Source organism: Osmerus mordax, chromosome 10 (genome assembly GCF_038355195.1).
Source record: "Osmerus mordax isolate fOsmMor3 chromosome 10, fOsmMor3.pri, whole genome shotgun sequence".
Lineage (NCBI taxonomy): Eukaryota > Metazoa > Chordata > Actinopteri > Osmeriformes > Osmeridae > Osmerus > Osmerus mordax.
The window spans coordinates 2620117-2637263 of record NC_090059.1 but is presented as its reverse complement, the minus strand read 5'-3'; the positions used below and the strand labels follow the sequence as shown (position 1 = coordinate 2637263).

At 44.8% G+C, this 17147-nt stretch overlaps 1 protein-coding gene across 2 annotated transcripts in view; it reads left to right on the top strand.

Annotated features, from left to right (window-relative positions):
* The window catches only part of ptprea (protein tyrosine phosphatase receptor type Ea), a 57699-nt gene that overhangs the window by 14261 nt on the left and 26291 nt on the right, over positions 1–17147 (top strand). For both annotated transcript variants that reach the window (XM_067244765.1, XM_067244764.1), the window contains one exon: positions 6694–6980. In XM_067244765.1, the coding sequence (XP_067100866.1) occupies positions 6971–6980 (10 nt within the window). In that variant the 5' untranslated portion in view covers positions 6694–6970. The remainder of the gene's footprint in view (positions 1–6693; positions 6981–17147) is intronic.

Sequence of the window (17147 nt, the reverse complement as noted above, 5' to 3'; positions counted from 1 at the left end):
CGGGTCATTATGGTCATGTGATACAGCTGATACAGAGTATTACAGTTTTTCTCAGTCGCTTTGGTGCATTTCTCACATCACTATTTACATTTGCACAACAGTTAGTTCAACCTCCACAACATTTAGTCATTTGTGCACATCATAGTAGCAGTTTCTCATTCCTTCCAACAAATTGCAAGTGCGTTTGGACATGCATCAATTGCTTTCATACAACTCTCTGCTGTTTTATAACATTATCATTTGCTTATGTCATGTCAGTCAAAATTAACTATACTTGTGAATGCTGAATAGTCATTCCATATAAAACTAATAGTCCTCATTTCATTGTTTGAGTCATTATATACAAAAATGTTGAACTAGTTGTCAAAATCTGTCAAGCAAAAGTTTTTTTAAATCTTTTTTTTCCTGAAAATGTCTCCTAAATTTAACCATTTCTCTCAGGTGAATCTCAGCTTTCACTGAAGAGAAGGGGTGTGTGAAGTATCAGTTGCAACCAATGATAAGCCACTTCTCTATAATCACTGTCAGAGCTGAGTCCCATAAACCCCCACTTTAAAAGCACATCTTGTTCATAAACAATGGTGTCGGGACTTTTCATCTTGATGACACTGACACTTTCATTGACAAGAATACTTGCTTTTGAGGAATGAGTTATCCATTTTGAGCAAGTGACACGCTTTTGCAGGTTATTAACTAGGTTTTGCAGTTTGTACTAATTGTTTTGAGAACTGCATTAACTGTTGTGCAAATGTAAATAGTGATGTGAGAAATGCACCAAAGCGACTGAGAAAAACTAATAGTTCAGGTTGAACCGTTGTTCAGATGATATCCTTACCGTGTGTTTACAGGAGAGCTTCCTGGAGGGGGCGGTCCCATGATCTGTAGATTGGGGCATGCGGGTGAGGCAACGGTCTTGAGATCAGTAGGGGTGATACCTTTGATGTAAAGGGGAAATGGGACAAGGTTTTAGAAACTCCATTCTGGGGTTTTTTCCTGGTGTGGAGGACTGGAATGGTACAAGGCAAAAAGGGAGGGGGGGCCTAACATGACGAAGCCATGCAGTTCCTGTTGTCATACATGGACAGGACACTCTTCTTATGAGCTTCAAGGTACCATGGTTGACTGGGCCGCCCACTGACGCTAGCGACAGTAGAAAGACGGTCTCACAGATCATGGTCCACTTTTGTTTAACAGTTCCATGTATCACTTCCTGTAATTCGCCCCATACAGTATACTTATTAAGGATTCCGCTATGACTGTGTGTGAGTGGTTCTCACGCGAAATAGCTGCATGTTGAAATGGTGTGGAAGTTAAAAAAAATAGCTTGGGATAAGCGTGGGGCCCCTGAGTAGTTCATGGGAATTGCTGAGCAGTCGTGCAGTCTGGCGATGTCTACAGATACTAATGTCAAGAGGAGCAAACTGTACATTGTGATGTCATCTTTGTTGTGTCAACAGGAAGTAAATGGGCTGAGAGGTTAAAAAGTACCCTCCCTCTTTCCTTCTATTTTTCTGTCTCCAGTTCTCTTTCACACTCCCACTATTCCCTCTTGGTCTGAATCTCTCTCTCTCGCTCTCTCACTCTGTCGCTCTGTCGGTCTAGTCTTGTTGACCTGTGGTTCTCACAGTCCAACTCATTTTCCTCCCCCTTAACTTGGCTGCGAGCAACCACACAGGATATGAACTAAGTTGTTTCTCTTCCTGCTTTTGGACACCAAGTTGAGTCAACATGACACAATGAATCAGTAGCATACCATTCTCCTGACCAACTGCCAGAGGCACAAACTTACTGGAACTCAGGTAGGAGGGGACATGTAAAATATTAGTAGTTATTACAAAAATATTATACTTGAACCATATTGTAAATAGAAGGGTCATTTTCACATGTAGCCGGGCTTTGGTCGGCGCTACATATTCATAGGTTTGTGCTGTGTATTTTGAGGAATGAACATCCTCCCACTCGTCTAAATGACAATGATGGACTTTAGATATCACATACAGTTGACCTTAATTATTCTTATTACAGTTATATCATCCACACAGGCCGCTGGCCCCCAGGTGGGTGTGTGAAAGCAGGGGTGTCTGTGGTTCCCTCTCTTACTCATGCACACACAAACACACACACACAGAGTCTCAGTTCCCAGACGAGACGAGGATGTGCAGACAGGCAAGACATGTAGCCTTGGGCTCCAGCCAGACATGCTCGTACACTGCAGGGAGCCATCCACAGGGCATACCCAACACCTCTCACTAGCAGCTTTGTTTGTAGTGTGCATGTGTGAGTGTGTGTGTGTGTGTGTGTGTGTGTGTGTGTGTGTGTGTGTGTGTGTGAACAACACCTCCATATAGAATCCCATGAATATTTATGAGTAGATAGTGTATCGTGGGATCATCCGCAGATTCGCTCAGATTTCCCCCTCCACTCTGCTATCCCACCGAAGGGAAGAGTGGAATAAGTAGCAGAATGAGGTGGAGATGTGTTTGTATGCGCTAGCTGGAGTCTGCTGTTTTAATAAAGAGGGGGTCCTGAGGCATTTTATGATCATCTAGAGGAGAGTTATTTTCTCTCCAGTCTGGTGAAATAAAGCTGATGGCCTTGTTCCTGTTCCCCACTCCACAGACAAATGATCATTGCCTCTTTATTGCCTATCGATCGGTAGGGACGACCCCTTTCTTCACATCTAACCAGCGTTTTCATTTAGCCCCATTGAGGATAATAATGTCACAGATACTGTAACCTGTATCCCATCCGTCTGATGGCAACAAACTTCATCAGCAACCTCAAGCAATCTCAATGATCTAACTCTGTTCAGCCATCTTGGAACATTTCGGTTTTCTTATTACAGCGGCAAATGCTTGTTTTTGGGAGTGCTGTGACACATCATGAGATGCTTGTTTTTGGGAGTGCTGTGACACATCATGAGATGCTTGTTTTTGGGAGTGCTGTGACACATCATGAGATGCTTGTTTTTGGGAGTGCTGTGACACATCATGAGATGCTTGTGTGGTCGAGGGCCAGCCAGGTCTGCTCGACCTGGGTGCCGACTGAGAGGGAGGGCTGGGAGGAGGGAGCTGCATCCTGGAAGCTGTCGCTCGTTATTTCCTTCCTTTAAGACCTTCTTTTTTGTTGCACATAGTTTATGACAAATTACCCCTCATTATGCATAAAATGCTGACGCGTGAAGGTTTTTTTCTCTGCTATTTATTATCATTGTGTTCCCAGTGCTTCCTACCCTAGGCTGCTCCTGTAGCTGTAAACACTGTTCATCAAAATCAGACTGTTATCTCCTACAACAAGGCAGGGGCTAAAATGCTCTGCTGTATCACTGCTGTACCTCTCATCACATCCAAATCTGCTCTTTCAATATCTCATGATGCTCCATTAAGATAACGGCAATAATGAAGAGTGAGTAAAGACAGGATGGTACTGGAGTCAGGTGGCTGAGCGGTGAGGGAGTCGGACTAGTAATCCGAAGGTTGCCAGTTCGATTCCCGGTCATGCCAACTGACGTTGTGTCCTTGGGCAAGGCACTTCACCCTACTTGCCTCGGGGGAATGTCCCTGTACTTACTGTAAGTCGCTCTGGATAAGAGCGTCTGCTAAATGACTAAATGTAAATGTAATGTAAATGTACTGAATCTCAGGAGAAGGGTCTGTGTCTGTGTGTGGTTTGTGTGTTTGTGCATGTGTGTGTGTGAGTGTGTGCGTGTATGTGGTGTGTGTGTGTGTGTCTCTGATGTGTCAGAGCTGACAGGCGAGCCGCGTGGCTGCTTGGACTGAGGTCTGGACACACACCAGCTGATGCTGGTTCCAGATGACCTCCATGGACAGAGAAACGCCCACAGCTGATCTCTTGAAATGGATTTGTGTTGCAGGAGGGGATATCTGTGTGGGTTGCTGTAATCTGATTGACCACTGCTCTGAGGGCTGGGCTGTGTGTGTGGTGTGATCTGTGTTCATCAAGGTGTTCTGGACCAGGGCTGAACTTAGCGAGGTCATGTCTGTGAAGGAACACGTTTGATTTAAAGTGCTGTCAGAGATGGGTTTTTCCATCTGCAGTTGGATATTTGTCACACTGTTCTCCTTCATCCCCTCACTCCGGATTGGCTCAGAGGGATGAGTCCGTCACTGGATCCCTGCAAACCAGCACACATACACACACACACACATAGACTGTACTCTCACATGCATTGTGATGCATACACACATACAGAAACTCACAAACAAACAGTTCCACACACACATACACACACAGTTTAAATGGCCATCCTATCTATGTGTTGTGCGTGTGTGTGAACACTTTCAATGTTGGTGTTCAGATGCGTAGATGAAAGACATTCACCCGAGGGCTTATTTATGCCTCTTTTTTAACATTTAATTGAAGTTGTACAGTGGTTATCCTCATTCAGCTTCACTGATGTAAGTGTAAATGTAATACTGAATACATCACAAATAACAACTTTTATATATTTTCACTTAATCTTCGGTACAATCTTATAATTGTATCGAAGATTGTACACTGAGGTTGTACACTGAGGTATTTTGTACTTTTCATCTGATTAATGCGTGACTGCATGTTTGAGCCCACCCCTCTCTTTTGAGGGAGTCTGGGTCTGGTGGAGCTACTTTGAGCCTGCCAATTGGAGCATTTCCGGAGAGAGGCTTTTAATACATGCACCACTTCATAGCCCAGGCAAGCACATTCTGTCAGCACCTCTCGGCCCGTCCTTTTCACCGCACAGCCCAAACAATTTGTCTGTCGGTTAAAAAACGTGTTGCCCAGGCTGGAGTCTCAGCATGTACTTTATACTGAGTATGCGACTTGTAAAACTGCCATGTTTTGGCAAAGCTTCGATCGTATTCTCTCCCTCTACCCTTCTCTGCTCTGTGTTGGGACGTCATCTATCAGAATTGGTTCAGCTGTACGGAGATCTCTCAGGTTCATTCCTAACTTCTGCATCAACCAGGCCTCTGGGTCAGGCCTCACACACACACACATGCTTAAACACACACACATACACACACACACTGTAAGAGAGAAAATAGTGTCCTCTGGTTGGACTGCAACCTCGGTCTATAGATTAGACTCATAGTCTGACTCACAGTGCTGAAAGTCATGTCTGGCGACCCTTATAATTGGATGTAAGCTTGTTCCACACACATAACAGCAGCATAATCTGATTTTTCTGGGGGCTCTGGCTGTGAGAGTTTGGACGCTTGCTTTCATCTGCCGTTTGAAAGGTCAGACCGCTCGCTCAGGCAGCATGGAGGCTGGCTGTGTTGGAGAAGAGCTTGCGGATTGATGAGAGGCAGAATGACTGTTTACATTTTTTGGGTGGGACTAAAACTCCTAGCTTATTAAATCCCTTGTGGCTGTGCTCAGGCCTGTTAGTGGTCCCCCTATAGTATGATATTATATCACACTGTAAAGCCTATGTAGACTGTCATGGGGTCATGTAAATACTGTCTGGTTAAATACTGGTTTCAGCTCTTGCGTTGGACAGAGAGCTGCTGTTACCATAGAGTTCTTGAAGGATGCCACCTTGTGTTCCGGTGTGTCATGATGCGGGTGTTCACCGCTGGTGTTCATACGGCTCAGATACACAAGTCCAATTATTACACGGAACAGCGCTGATGAGGAACCCCCCCCTCCACCATCCCTACGGCAGCCCCCTCCCCCTCCCGCTAGACTAGATGAGAACGTTGCCATGGCAACCGCTCAGCAACGCACAATTGCCCTCTCTCCCTCCCTCTCTCTCTCTGTTTCTCAGGTTCTGTGGTTGCACAGTGTTTCCAGGTAGATACATTGCTCCCTCCCCTTTCTGCCACCCCTTCTCTCCCCCCCCAACCCCACATTCTTTACCCTGCCATCCTCCACTTCCTCCTCCTTTACCGCCTCGCCTTTCTCCCCCTTCTCTACCACACTCTCCTCCCACCCCACCCTCCTCCCACCCCTCCTCCTTTACCACCCCCTCCTCCCTCCCATCTCTCCTACTATACCATCCCTTCCTCCCTCCTCTCCCCCTCCATCCTCCTCTACCCCCCTCCTTCCAACTATCCTCTCATATCCCCTCCTCCTACTTTACCCCACACCCATGCTCCTTCCCCTCCTTCTCTACCTCCTCCTCCCACCCCTCCTCCTCTACCACCCCCTCCTCCCACCCCTCTTCAATATCAACAAAACAATATGTACCCATATAAAATGGCTAACACTGCTGTTTGTCAGAGCTGAGACTTACAGGTATAGAGCAGGAGGTTGTACTGTAGCATGAAGGAACGCTGTGTGCTGCTTCTTGTGCTTCCCAGGGAGATTTCTTATGACCTCTCGGTACTTGTGTCACTGTAGGGTGTCTCCATAATCTGCTTTTAATTGCTTTTCATATCCCCATGTCTCTGTGTTTATAGTCTAATCAAATGTTTGATGTAAATCTCTAATAACGTCAGATCTGTGCCCATGTGGAGAGACCCACTGTCCTCCTGGAGACTGCTGCTCTCTCTGTTGGGGGAGGAGGGGGGTAGCCCTGTACCCCTGGGCCTGGGCCTGGTCTTGTTACACCCACAGCCATCGCTATTAGTGAGGACAAGACTAACCCCCTCTCTCCTCCCTCTCCTCCCCTCTCTAGCTCTCAGTCTTCCTGCTAATAACTGGGTAATTAAATGTCAAATGTCTCTCTCTCTCTCTTCACTCCTTTAGGTGGTGAGCATCCTTTTAAGAGCAACACACCGCCAGAGTGTATGTGTGCTGATCTGTGTGTGAAGCAGAAGCACTACGACTTCACACCTTCCTGCTGGCTGGACTCCTAAAGGAGAACCCCCAGAAGCGGGCCCCTCTCTGGGCTAGGGGAACACACCTCCAGCCGAGCTGAGGACGGACCAGGTCAAGGACACTCCCAAGAGCAATGTGACGGCCGGACTCATCCAGCACCTGACAGGCTGTTATGGATCTGAGCACCAGCACACAGTGAACTCACATGTGTCCAGGTATCAAACTGAGCCCTCAACTCATTCTACGGCCAAGCAACGTTTGCTTAAGTCACCTGTACTTCCTGCTGGAGTATTACATACTTCTGGTAAACGAAAAAAGTAATGTTTGTGTATGTGTGAGAAACGGAGACACTCTTATTGGTCTGTGTCCTTGACACCCTACTGTTTGGTAGTGTCACATTCATTATCACACGTTGCCTCCTGTACAGCACACGCTTTTCTGCTCAGCATTTCTAATACAGTCTATTTTAAATAGAGAGAGAGACACCGATGGAGAGAGAGAGACAGAGAGAGAGAGAGGAAGAGAGTATCTTGCCTAAAGTCAGTGTGTGTGTGCATTGACCTGTAGAGTTGAAATGTGCTGGCATATTCCTACATGCATCTGTCTGAACAGACCGCCTCACAAATGGAGTGAAGTAGAAGGGAGGGACTGAAGTAGGAATGGAATCACTCTGCAGAGGAAGGGTTTACTAGCCCTAACACACACACACACACACACTGTACAGTCAACACACTCACTATTGTACTGTGCATGGATTGGATCAGAATTGTGTTTTCCAGTCTGCCTCTCTCTCCCTAGAGCAGAAAAGGACTCTTACTTTTGTGGAGGTCAGTAAGGCTGAACCTGTTCACTGCTCTGCCTCTCTCTCTGGCTCTGCCTCTTTTTCTCTGCCTCTGTGTGTGCCTCTGCCTCAGTCTCTACAGACTCTAAATGTGGGCTGCACACTACCAGGCCTCACAAGGCCTATATTTAGCTGCAGATTAATTCTTCTGTTGATTAGCTAGCCCTCATGCTCAGTGCTTAGTATAAGTTTTACACAACTGATCTCATGATCGAAACATTAGTTCACAACCCCCACACTAGTGACTTTTCCCTTCATTTTATAGATTCCTCAACAAGTCAACAGTTGTTTTGTTGGTTTGGAGGCTAAGAGGGAGAGGCTGAGAGAGATAAATGTAGAGCGAGAAAGGAGAGACAGAGGAGTGAGGGGGAGAGAGAAATTAAGTGAGAGAGACTGAACAGGACTGGAGAGGGAGGGAGGAAGAAGAGGTTGTAAGATAAGATAAGATAATCCTTTATGTGTCCCACAGTGGGGAAATTGCAGTTTGCAAGGATGTGTGTGAGGATATCTTATCTAGGGTTGTCTTTGTGGAGAGACAGGTGCTGACCACACTTCCCCTCGCACAGGAAGACTGGCCGACTGGCTAAGCTACAGAGGAAACAGTCTTCATCACAAGCAGATGGAGGACAGCATGAGCTCACACTGGAAACACACACACACCAACACACATTCACACACACGTGCATGATTGTGACCACATGCAAGCACACACTGACATACCACACCAGCCCACAACACATTTATGTCTTTCTTTATCTCTCTGTCTTTCTCACGCACACTCACATGCACACATATACACACACCCACATACACACACACTGATGGAATCAACAACACAGCTAATGTTTGTACTGTCTACTACTGAGGTCAGGTTTTCTAAATGTCTGAGGGATAGAATGCAAAGGACATCAGGCACACAGTAACTTCCAACACTGTGAGGGATAGGTAGAGAACACGCTTTCCTTTTACAGGAACGTTAAGATGTTTTCATACCAAGGACGCTGTCTTTACCTGAGGCCGGTTTCGCTTCACATCAGCTGATTGGGTCATATCTTCCACTTTTGACTTTCTTGTGGGTTACTTGTACGTCATACTGCATCTTCATTTCACTAAAACTACCTCTGTTTACCCTTAAATGTCTTCTTTTTAGACTTTATATCCCACAGGCAAGATTCCTCACAGAAAATCACACAGGTAGACAGATTCGTATGAGTCAGTCTAAGAAGGAGCAGAGATGTGTCAGGTCAAGCATGTATCTCTATCTGTCTCCTTCTAGACTAGTTCCTCTGTGTGAGTGTGTGTTGGTGCAGGCATGCATGCATGTCTCTGCATGCAGACATGCGTATTGCGCGTGCAAGTCGCTTGTGTGTTTGTTCAGTGTGTGTGGGGGTGTCAGCGCCACTCTGTCCTGCCCCCGTCTCCCAGCCTCTGTCAGAGCTGGTTAGAGGCCTGGCTTCCCTGCACTCCCTGTCTTTAGCTTCTTTTGTTGGAGGAGTGGATGTTCTACTTCCTGTTTCCAAGGGGCCACTGAGTTCACAAAGTAGCCCGTCAGCACAATGGTTAAGACTCCTTAACGGTCACTCTCTTCATCATGTGTGTGTGTCTGGGTGTGTGTGTGTGTGAACGCCCTGCTGAGAGGAAGACAATATGGCTCAAGGCAGAGGCCTTGCTGAATGACCCATATTCCTGTAGACAACAGGCTTACACAATCCTAATCAGCAATGTGCCGCTTATGACATGATCCACTGGGGTTGTTCCCCGTGAAAGAGGATTGGAAAAATGTGTGATATTAACGTAATCACTGTTCTCCAGCTCTGTATGTGCACTGTGCAATGTGTAGGCATTCCTTTTTTTATACCGTTTCATATAAGTTTCTTTACTTTTTGCTTCTTTCTGGTTTGGGGTCAGCTGCTGTTTAGCTGTTGCATGATCAGCTTTGCCTCTTGCTCCATGGCAACTGACTTGATGTCAGAGCCTGGGGATAGTCAGAGGAGAGTGGAAGTCTGGTTGGTTGGTGTGACTGACCAGAGAAGAGGTGACCCTCCACATGTCTGGCCTCTGGGAGGAAGGTTGTGACCTCCTCGCCACCTCATCGCTCCTTCTCCTGGTATCTCCTCAAGACCCTAACCCTCCTCATCTCTCCTTCTCCTGGTATCTCCTCAAAACTCTCGCCCAGAATCAAGTGGCTGTGTTCTCCGACAACTGAGCTTATCATTTGTTTCCATGGCGCACACCTCCTTGTCCTCCTCTTCTTCTGTCCTTTCCTCCTACGAAATGAGAGGATTTAGGTTGATGGATTGCTTGCATCCTGCGTGGAAGAGAGACAATCTGTTTGTATTCTCCCTGGGAGCCAAAGGCACTGTTCTGTCAGAGGGAGAGAGGGAGAGGAGAAGAAAAGAGAGAAGGAGAGACAGAGAAAAAGAGAAATGCCATTCTGACCTCCGTTATCATTTACGACCCAGGTAAAAAAAAAAGCATTAGTCACTATAGCAACAGCTGTACTGGTGTTGTTCCACAAACACCCTCTCCCTGGTGTACAGTAACCTGTCTCACCTTCTCTACCTAGTATAGAGTAACCTGTCTCACCCCCTCTGAGACTTTCTTAAATAGAAAGTGTACCCTGGAGGAAGAAAACCAACTGAGTTCTGATGATATCAGAAACATCTATGTAGTATTTAGAAGTATACATAGATAGGCTAGATATTCCACCCCCCATACTGCCTGCCCTTCTTTCTTCACTGGTGTGTGTCTTTCTTTTTCTTTTTCACTCTTACTCTCTTTCATCTCTCTCCTCTTCTTTTTCTCTGTCTCTCTCTCTATCCTTCTATCTTCTCTTTATCTGTCTCTATCTCTTTCTATCTTCAACAAAGATTTAATGATAACGAAATTGATGTGCTTGTTCATGAGGTAACAGCTAATTTAAATATTATACAAGGCCGGAATTCCACACCGACACAAAAAAAAATGCAATCTGGACCGAAATTACAAATTCCAGTAACTGTAATATTGCATTGCTGCTTAATCTGTAAATCTGTAACGCGTAATGATTTTGTGTTCACTCAACTCAAAAAGTGTTATCCTTGTGGCAAAAATCCTTTGGCCTATGTCTTCGTCTTGCTCGGGTTATGTCAGAAATATTTATCTATCAAGCATTGCACAGTCAGTCGGTGAACAAGTTTAAGAAAGCTTTATTGCTTGCGGCCGGCCCGCAAGGAGACAAAACATCACACGCCATTGTGCTACAAAGTTTGTCCGCTAGCATGTTGTGCTAGCAACCTATTTAAACAGACCCGCTCTTGACAATGATTGGCTAATACAAAGGCATGCAAATGTCCCAGGGCTCTTCTTTCATTAGCTCCCCTGCATAGACCTGGCGTGCGTGTGTGCATGCGTGTTTTCGTGTGTGCGTGTTTATGACATCAACCCTGATTGAAACACAACAACAGAATCTCCGGTCCTGATGTCGTAAAAGCTCCTTCACATATAGGTGCCAAGCAAATGGTCACCAGACCTTGCGTCTCCACCTAGTCCTTGTCACACAGTATCTCCTTAAAACAACCAAAACTCCGTTCTTAGTCCTCAGCTCCAAGATAAGGGTCCTGTATGTTTACCCAGATTTTACTCAGATTTGGGGGTAAGCCTCTCTTTGCACCCAAGGAATACTGAACACAGAATCATTCTTATACAGGATAACAGTTACATCTTTAACTTTTCTAACAGGTTACTGCTGCCATTTCACCAGGAGACATATGTTCATCCTGGTTTACACCTGCTTTTAACAGGTGTAGAGATTTTCACTGCAAAATAGAGGCGTGCTTTCACGGGCGGTTTTTGTACCTACCGTGGAATACATAATTATGCGCACTTTACGCATCCCCTCCCATCTCTTTATGGTAAACTCCCACTTTCCCCTTGACCCACCCGTGAATGCATATGCATGACACCGAAAAGCGCAATTTGCCATTTTCAGTTCCCGCGACAGTAGGGCTGTCAACGAATATTCTATATTCGAATATATATTCGAATAGTGGTTAAAAACTGAAATTCAAATGTGAAAATTAATATTCAAATGTAAAAAAAAAGTTTAAAAACAAAACAAAAAAACAACCGCGGCAGCAGCGGCGCGTCTGTCTGATTTGCGGGTGGGCGCGCGCCTCAGCGTCACTGCTGATAGCTGACTTGCGTGGAAGATGGCAGAAAATGCAGAACCCAGCTTGACCGCAGCAGAGAAAGTGATTGTAACCCCAAAAAATCTAAAGAGTGATGTCTGGAAATATTTCGGATTTTGGTCAGTTGATGGTAAACTTGTTGAGCCTACAGCTAAAGTAGTGTGTAAGCTATGTAAGCTAGAGTTTGCTTACCATTCAACAACTAGCAACTTGAGGCTACATCTCCATGTTTACCACAGCACAGCTCACTCGGAGCGTTCAATGTCGGTTCTATACTGTAAAACTTCAATTAATGTTAATAATATTTGTTTCAATCACAGAATGAAGCCTGCCATATTTGTGACAAGAATCGCGACCTTAAATTGCTTGCACAAAACTCTTGATCAGAACTCAGCATGTGTTTATTGTTGTCGTTCATTTTACACCGCTATGCGCAGAGAGCGCGACGGTGCGGGAGAGAGAGAGAGAAAGAAAGAGTGCGTGTGTGCGAGCGAGAGGCCAAGGTCTGCGGTCTTGGACATTAGTTAATTTACATTAACTAATGGTTCATGGTCCAGCTTGGTAAACATGACGGTCTGCATGTCAAGTTTCAGCAGGGGCGCAAACTAAAGTGTGTTTGTGTGTGAGAAAGAGAGGCTGTGTAAATCTGATGGTATCAGGACAGATTTAGAGCTTGGGTGAGATATTAACAGTGGCTCCGTGACAACCAGAGTGGCACGCACTGTATACTTAACCCTTGTGTTATCTTCGGGTCATTCTGACCCATCAGTCATTGTGGCCCACCGTCGTATTGCGACAACTTTACCGCATACAAAAACAAAGTGAAACATTTTCTTTTAACCGTTGGGCTGTCTCAGACCCCCCACATTGCGAAGGTTAAAATAAAATAAAAATATTTGTTTTTGTATTGGGTAAAATTGGGTAAACACAACGATGGTTCGTTATGAACCTTTGGGTCATGTGACCCGAAGGCAGCACAAGGGATATACACATGAACACACACAAACATGCACACTTCTCTCCCTCTGCCACTCTATTTCTCTCCCTCTCTCTATAGAACTCCCACACTTTCTCCCTCTCACTGTCTATCCCTCTCTCTCCCTGTCTCTCCCGCTCTCCCCCTCTCTCACTGGCTCTCCCACTCTCTCCCTCTCTCTCCCCTTTCTTACTCTAAATCTCTCCCTCTCTTTTTCCTGAACATACACACAGACACTCAAGCACACAAACACCCCCACACACACAACCTCTTAACCACAGATGAACAAACTGGCAGACTTTGGGAAAGCACAGACGTGCATTTTACTGCTTTGAAACCACAGATTGAAGTAAATATTTTCTATTTAATTATGGACTTGGCCTCCATACATCACAAGAATGTGAAAGGCTTTTCCAAATGCTTGGAACATGTGAGATGTGGCATTTCACACGCCCGCCCGTTCATGCTCACTAACACGATGTCTATTCCCAAATGTGATAATATTGTTGTGGCTAGCGTATCTTTTTAAGAGGATTAACGCTGGCATAATCACCTACTATTTATGTAATTTTTATCTCTTAGAGAAGCTAAAACCTCAACACCGAGCCATAACTGTTGAGCAAAGGTTTGGGATCGTGGCATGTGTTGTTCGGCAGAATGTTTTGATATTTACAGTTACTATGGAGACACATTTCAAATGATACTTATTAGTCTCACTCAAAGCAAAAGTTAGATTGATTGATGCTGAATTGTGTGCAATCAGGGCCTTCTCTTGCTGTAAGTCTCTCTATATATCTTTTGACAAGTCGGGCTGCTGGCGCAGGATGCCTGCGTGTCCTGTAAACCTTTAAACCCCTCTCACATCCGATCCATACTCTCTGTGGTCGCCCCGTGAAGTTCTGTGTTAAAAAAAACAACAAATCCTTTTCATAGAATATGTGCTGAAGCGTTTGTATTCATACCGGTAGTTCAGGGTTACACACTGGTTTAGTGTTAGTGGTTAGCATTGAGCTAGCAGCCTCCCTATACCTTCCCACTAATGGGCCGTGCATGATGTCCCTCATCTGGGAGATCTTACATTTGTTCCAATTCAGCCTGACGCTGGCTGACGCAGCAGAGCTGGGCACAGCCAGGACCCAAGGTCATTACCAGCGCCCCAGAATCCTCCCTGGGAAGCAAGGCAGGTTGATTAATGGCTCTGTGCGGAGCGCGGAAGGAACCTAGATTGGCGACAGCCCTGGGTTGTAGAGGTGAAGTTGATGGAAGTCATGCAGGAGAAGGAGGGAAAGAGAGAGGTCGAGGCGCTCCTTGTGGTAGCTCTACGTGGAAGGGATCTTTATGAATAGGGCGACTACAAGAACGGTCAGAAACATGCAGTCAAGCTCCTTCGTCTTCCATTTGACATCCGGAAAGTGTAAAGAAAAACTGCCAATAGTGCTTGTAGGACAGCAAAATCTTTTTTTAAATCCCACAAATGTTCTTTCTCCCAAAGCATTACAACAGTAACCGCTGCAAACACAAAAGTATTTCTCATCTTCTTTAACAAACCACATTAGAGAAAATCAAGTTATGGATCAAGCAAAATACAAATAGAATTAGAGTTGGCTTTGAGGTTTTCTCTGGACAGATATTCAAATTGGAAGACTCCTATCTGTCAGAGGTGAGAAGCAGAAATGTACTTATACATCATAGCTGGCAGCAATATAAAGGTTGCAGTTGTATGAGGTCTAGTGTGTCTGTATGTATGTTGAGCAGGTGTGAGATGGATCACTAACAAACCAAAAGTTCACAAATTCAAAGATGACAGCAACAACTGAATATGTTTTGTAGTTTCATTTGATGGAATAACAATGTATGATTAAATTCAGTTCAATGATTGAATGACCCTAGCAGAAGACTGGTAAGAAAGTGCCTGGACAGCAGAAAGAGAACCTGGACAGGTGAGGAGGAGACGGGGTTGGAGTGTAAACGTAGAAACATGAGTAACAAGTAGAGCATGTTGTATTTGACCTCTGACTGGTCCTAGGTGTGTGCTTTCATTAGCAGATGGGGATTGGTTGTGTGATTGATGTGATTAACGTCAGGCGTGTAGTAATTAGGTGACTGAAGTTGGGGTGTGGACTTTTCCTTGAGCCTAGAGATATATAACTCATTTCATTAAAATATTCCCTTAATCTCCATGGTGAGGAAATATATATATATATAAAAGCTGAGATCCACGTAACTAAAAACAGAATACTTCATACATGTGGTAAATTATGGTTTGTGATTTTGTGGACTAAAAGCAGGACCCTGAGGTAGAAGAAATTCAGCGGTCATTTGGAATTACAACAAATAAAATAAGTTACTGACTTGGCTGTAGTCGTGGGTGAAAATCGAAGTAGCCCAGCGCCTATTTTCATTATTGCCAGGTCGGACCTGTGTATAACTTTAAAACTACCCAAAAGATGTATATATTTTCCTAGTTTTGTGATCGATTGTGATACAGCAGAGATTATCGTTTGTATTTCTGGGCTTCTGACCAAACCCTTACGTCTGTTAACTGTACCGTAGACAGTGTTGGGGAGTAACGGAATACATGTAGCTACCGGCGTTTCAGAATACAAATACGTATTCAGAATACAAATTATAAGTAACTGTATTCCGTTAGTTACAATTTAAATAGTTGGTATTTGGAATACAGTTACATTCTTGAAATCAATGGATTATATTACGATACTTATCTGTTTCACGAGTTTATTCACTCTCTAAATAAATTAAGGCAACTCCATGCATTTCCCAGAACTTCTATCTGGTGGTTTCTACACTGTACGAACACAACTATCTATCGCTTCCATGTCATTGCCTCTCGTTCTTTCCTTCTGCAATGCTATTGGCTAAGCCAATGCATGGCCATCACATGCACAGCGGATGCAAACACACATACCATGGTTGGCCAAAGCATATGGCAAGCCGTTTTATCATTTAACCAATGAATTGTTGATATCAACAATTCAAATGGTTGATATCAACAATTGCATTTTGGATATCCACAATTCGAATTGTGGATATACAGGGCCCCTATATTGTACGAATTATAATTGCTTTCTTTTAATAACGTTTGTTTGCAATACACCATCTCCATCGTGTTTATTTCATTGTATTCATAAAATTGATATCTTCATTTATCTTACTAGCTAATGGATTGTACTGAGCCCTCTAATTATTTTGGTTGCTGCGGGTTCTCCATTGCATCATCACTGTGGGGATGAGATGGGTTGTCCATGATGGCCATCAGCTACTCTCAGCCTCCTTCTCCAAGCTGTCCAGCATGATCCCCAGCAGAGAACTCACCTTTGATGAAGAAAGTATCTTGTTCGTCTTCATTAACGGAGACTTAAGTTCAGTTCTGTATTTTTATAAGTGACTAAATGTATAAGTATTATTGATCTGCAGATTGGGAGAGAAAACAGACCTCTGACAATAAATGACGGCACAACACCAGGCTTAGGTCTCAATCGTGTCTCCCTGCTTCAAAGGTCGGAGGATCATGTTTTAATATTGCCACAGACCACTTTCTCGTGACCCTGAACATCTATTCAACCTGACTACACACTATCTACTCCAGGGCTCGACAATAACAATGGCCCGGGGCAAGTAAAAAGTAACGTCGGGACAGTTAAACTACCAACTCACTGGCCCGATCGAGCCACTGCAAATTATTGATTGAAAAAAATTTGCATTGTAAAAGTTAACATCCTTCATATGTTTTGCTATCTGCTAAATGCATAAATAACTTTGCATCTCGCGGGGTGCACAGTTGGCAAATCAAGAGTTGAGTAGTTCAGTCAAGACACTCACGTGATTGATTTCACCATTTATTCATACACATGACAAATGGTTTAACATTGGCGGAATGGATGTACATGGGGAAGCGCTCCCTGCCTTCACTGCAGCATGCATGACATGAGGCAAGGAGCAACAAGTTAAATCCCCAAAACACCAACACTCCGCCAGTCTATACTATGTGTAGAGCGGAGCGGAGCGCCTCCTGAGCCTCAGGAGGACCACATGACATCCCACTGTTACTGGCGACAAAACAAGGTGTTTTCTGGATGCCCAGGTCATGCCATCATTACGATGACTACGGCTATGTGTGAGATAAATGTGTCAGCGGTGCATCCGCTGTTCCCAGGGCATCTAAACGGACGTCCCCATGTAGACACTGGATTCTGATGGCGACGTAACGCATCAGAGGACGTCTGCGGATCACCACGGCTGCATGGAGATCCGAAGAGACATACTAACATTGATCGGGGAAGCGTCCCTGCAGGCTACCTGCAGCATGCAGATACCTATTGCAATCAGTATAGCTGGCTTCATGCAGACCGTCTCACAAGCTTCTCGGTTCATCATT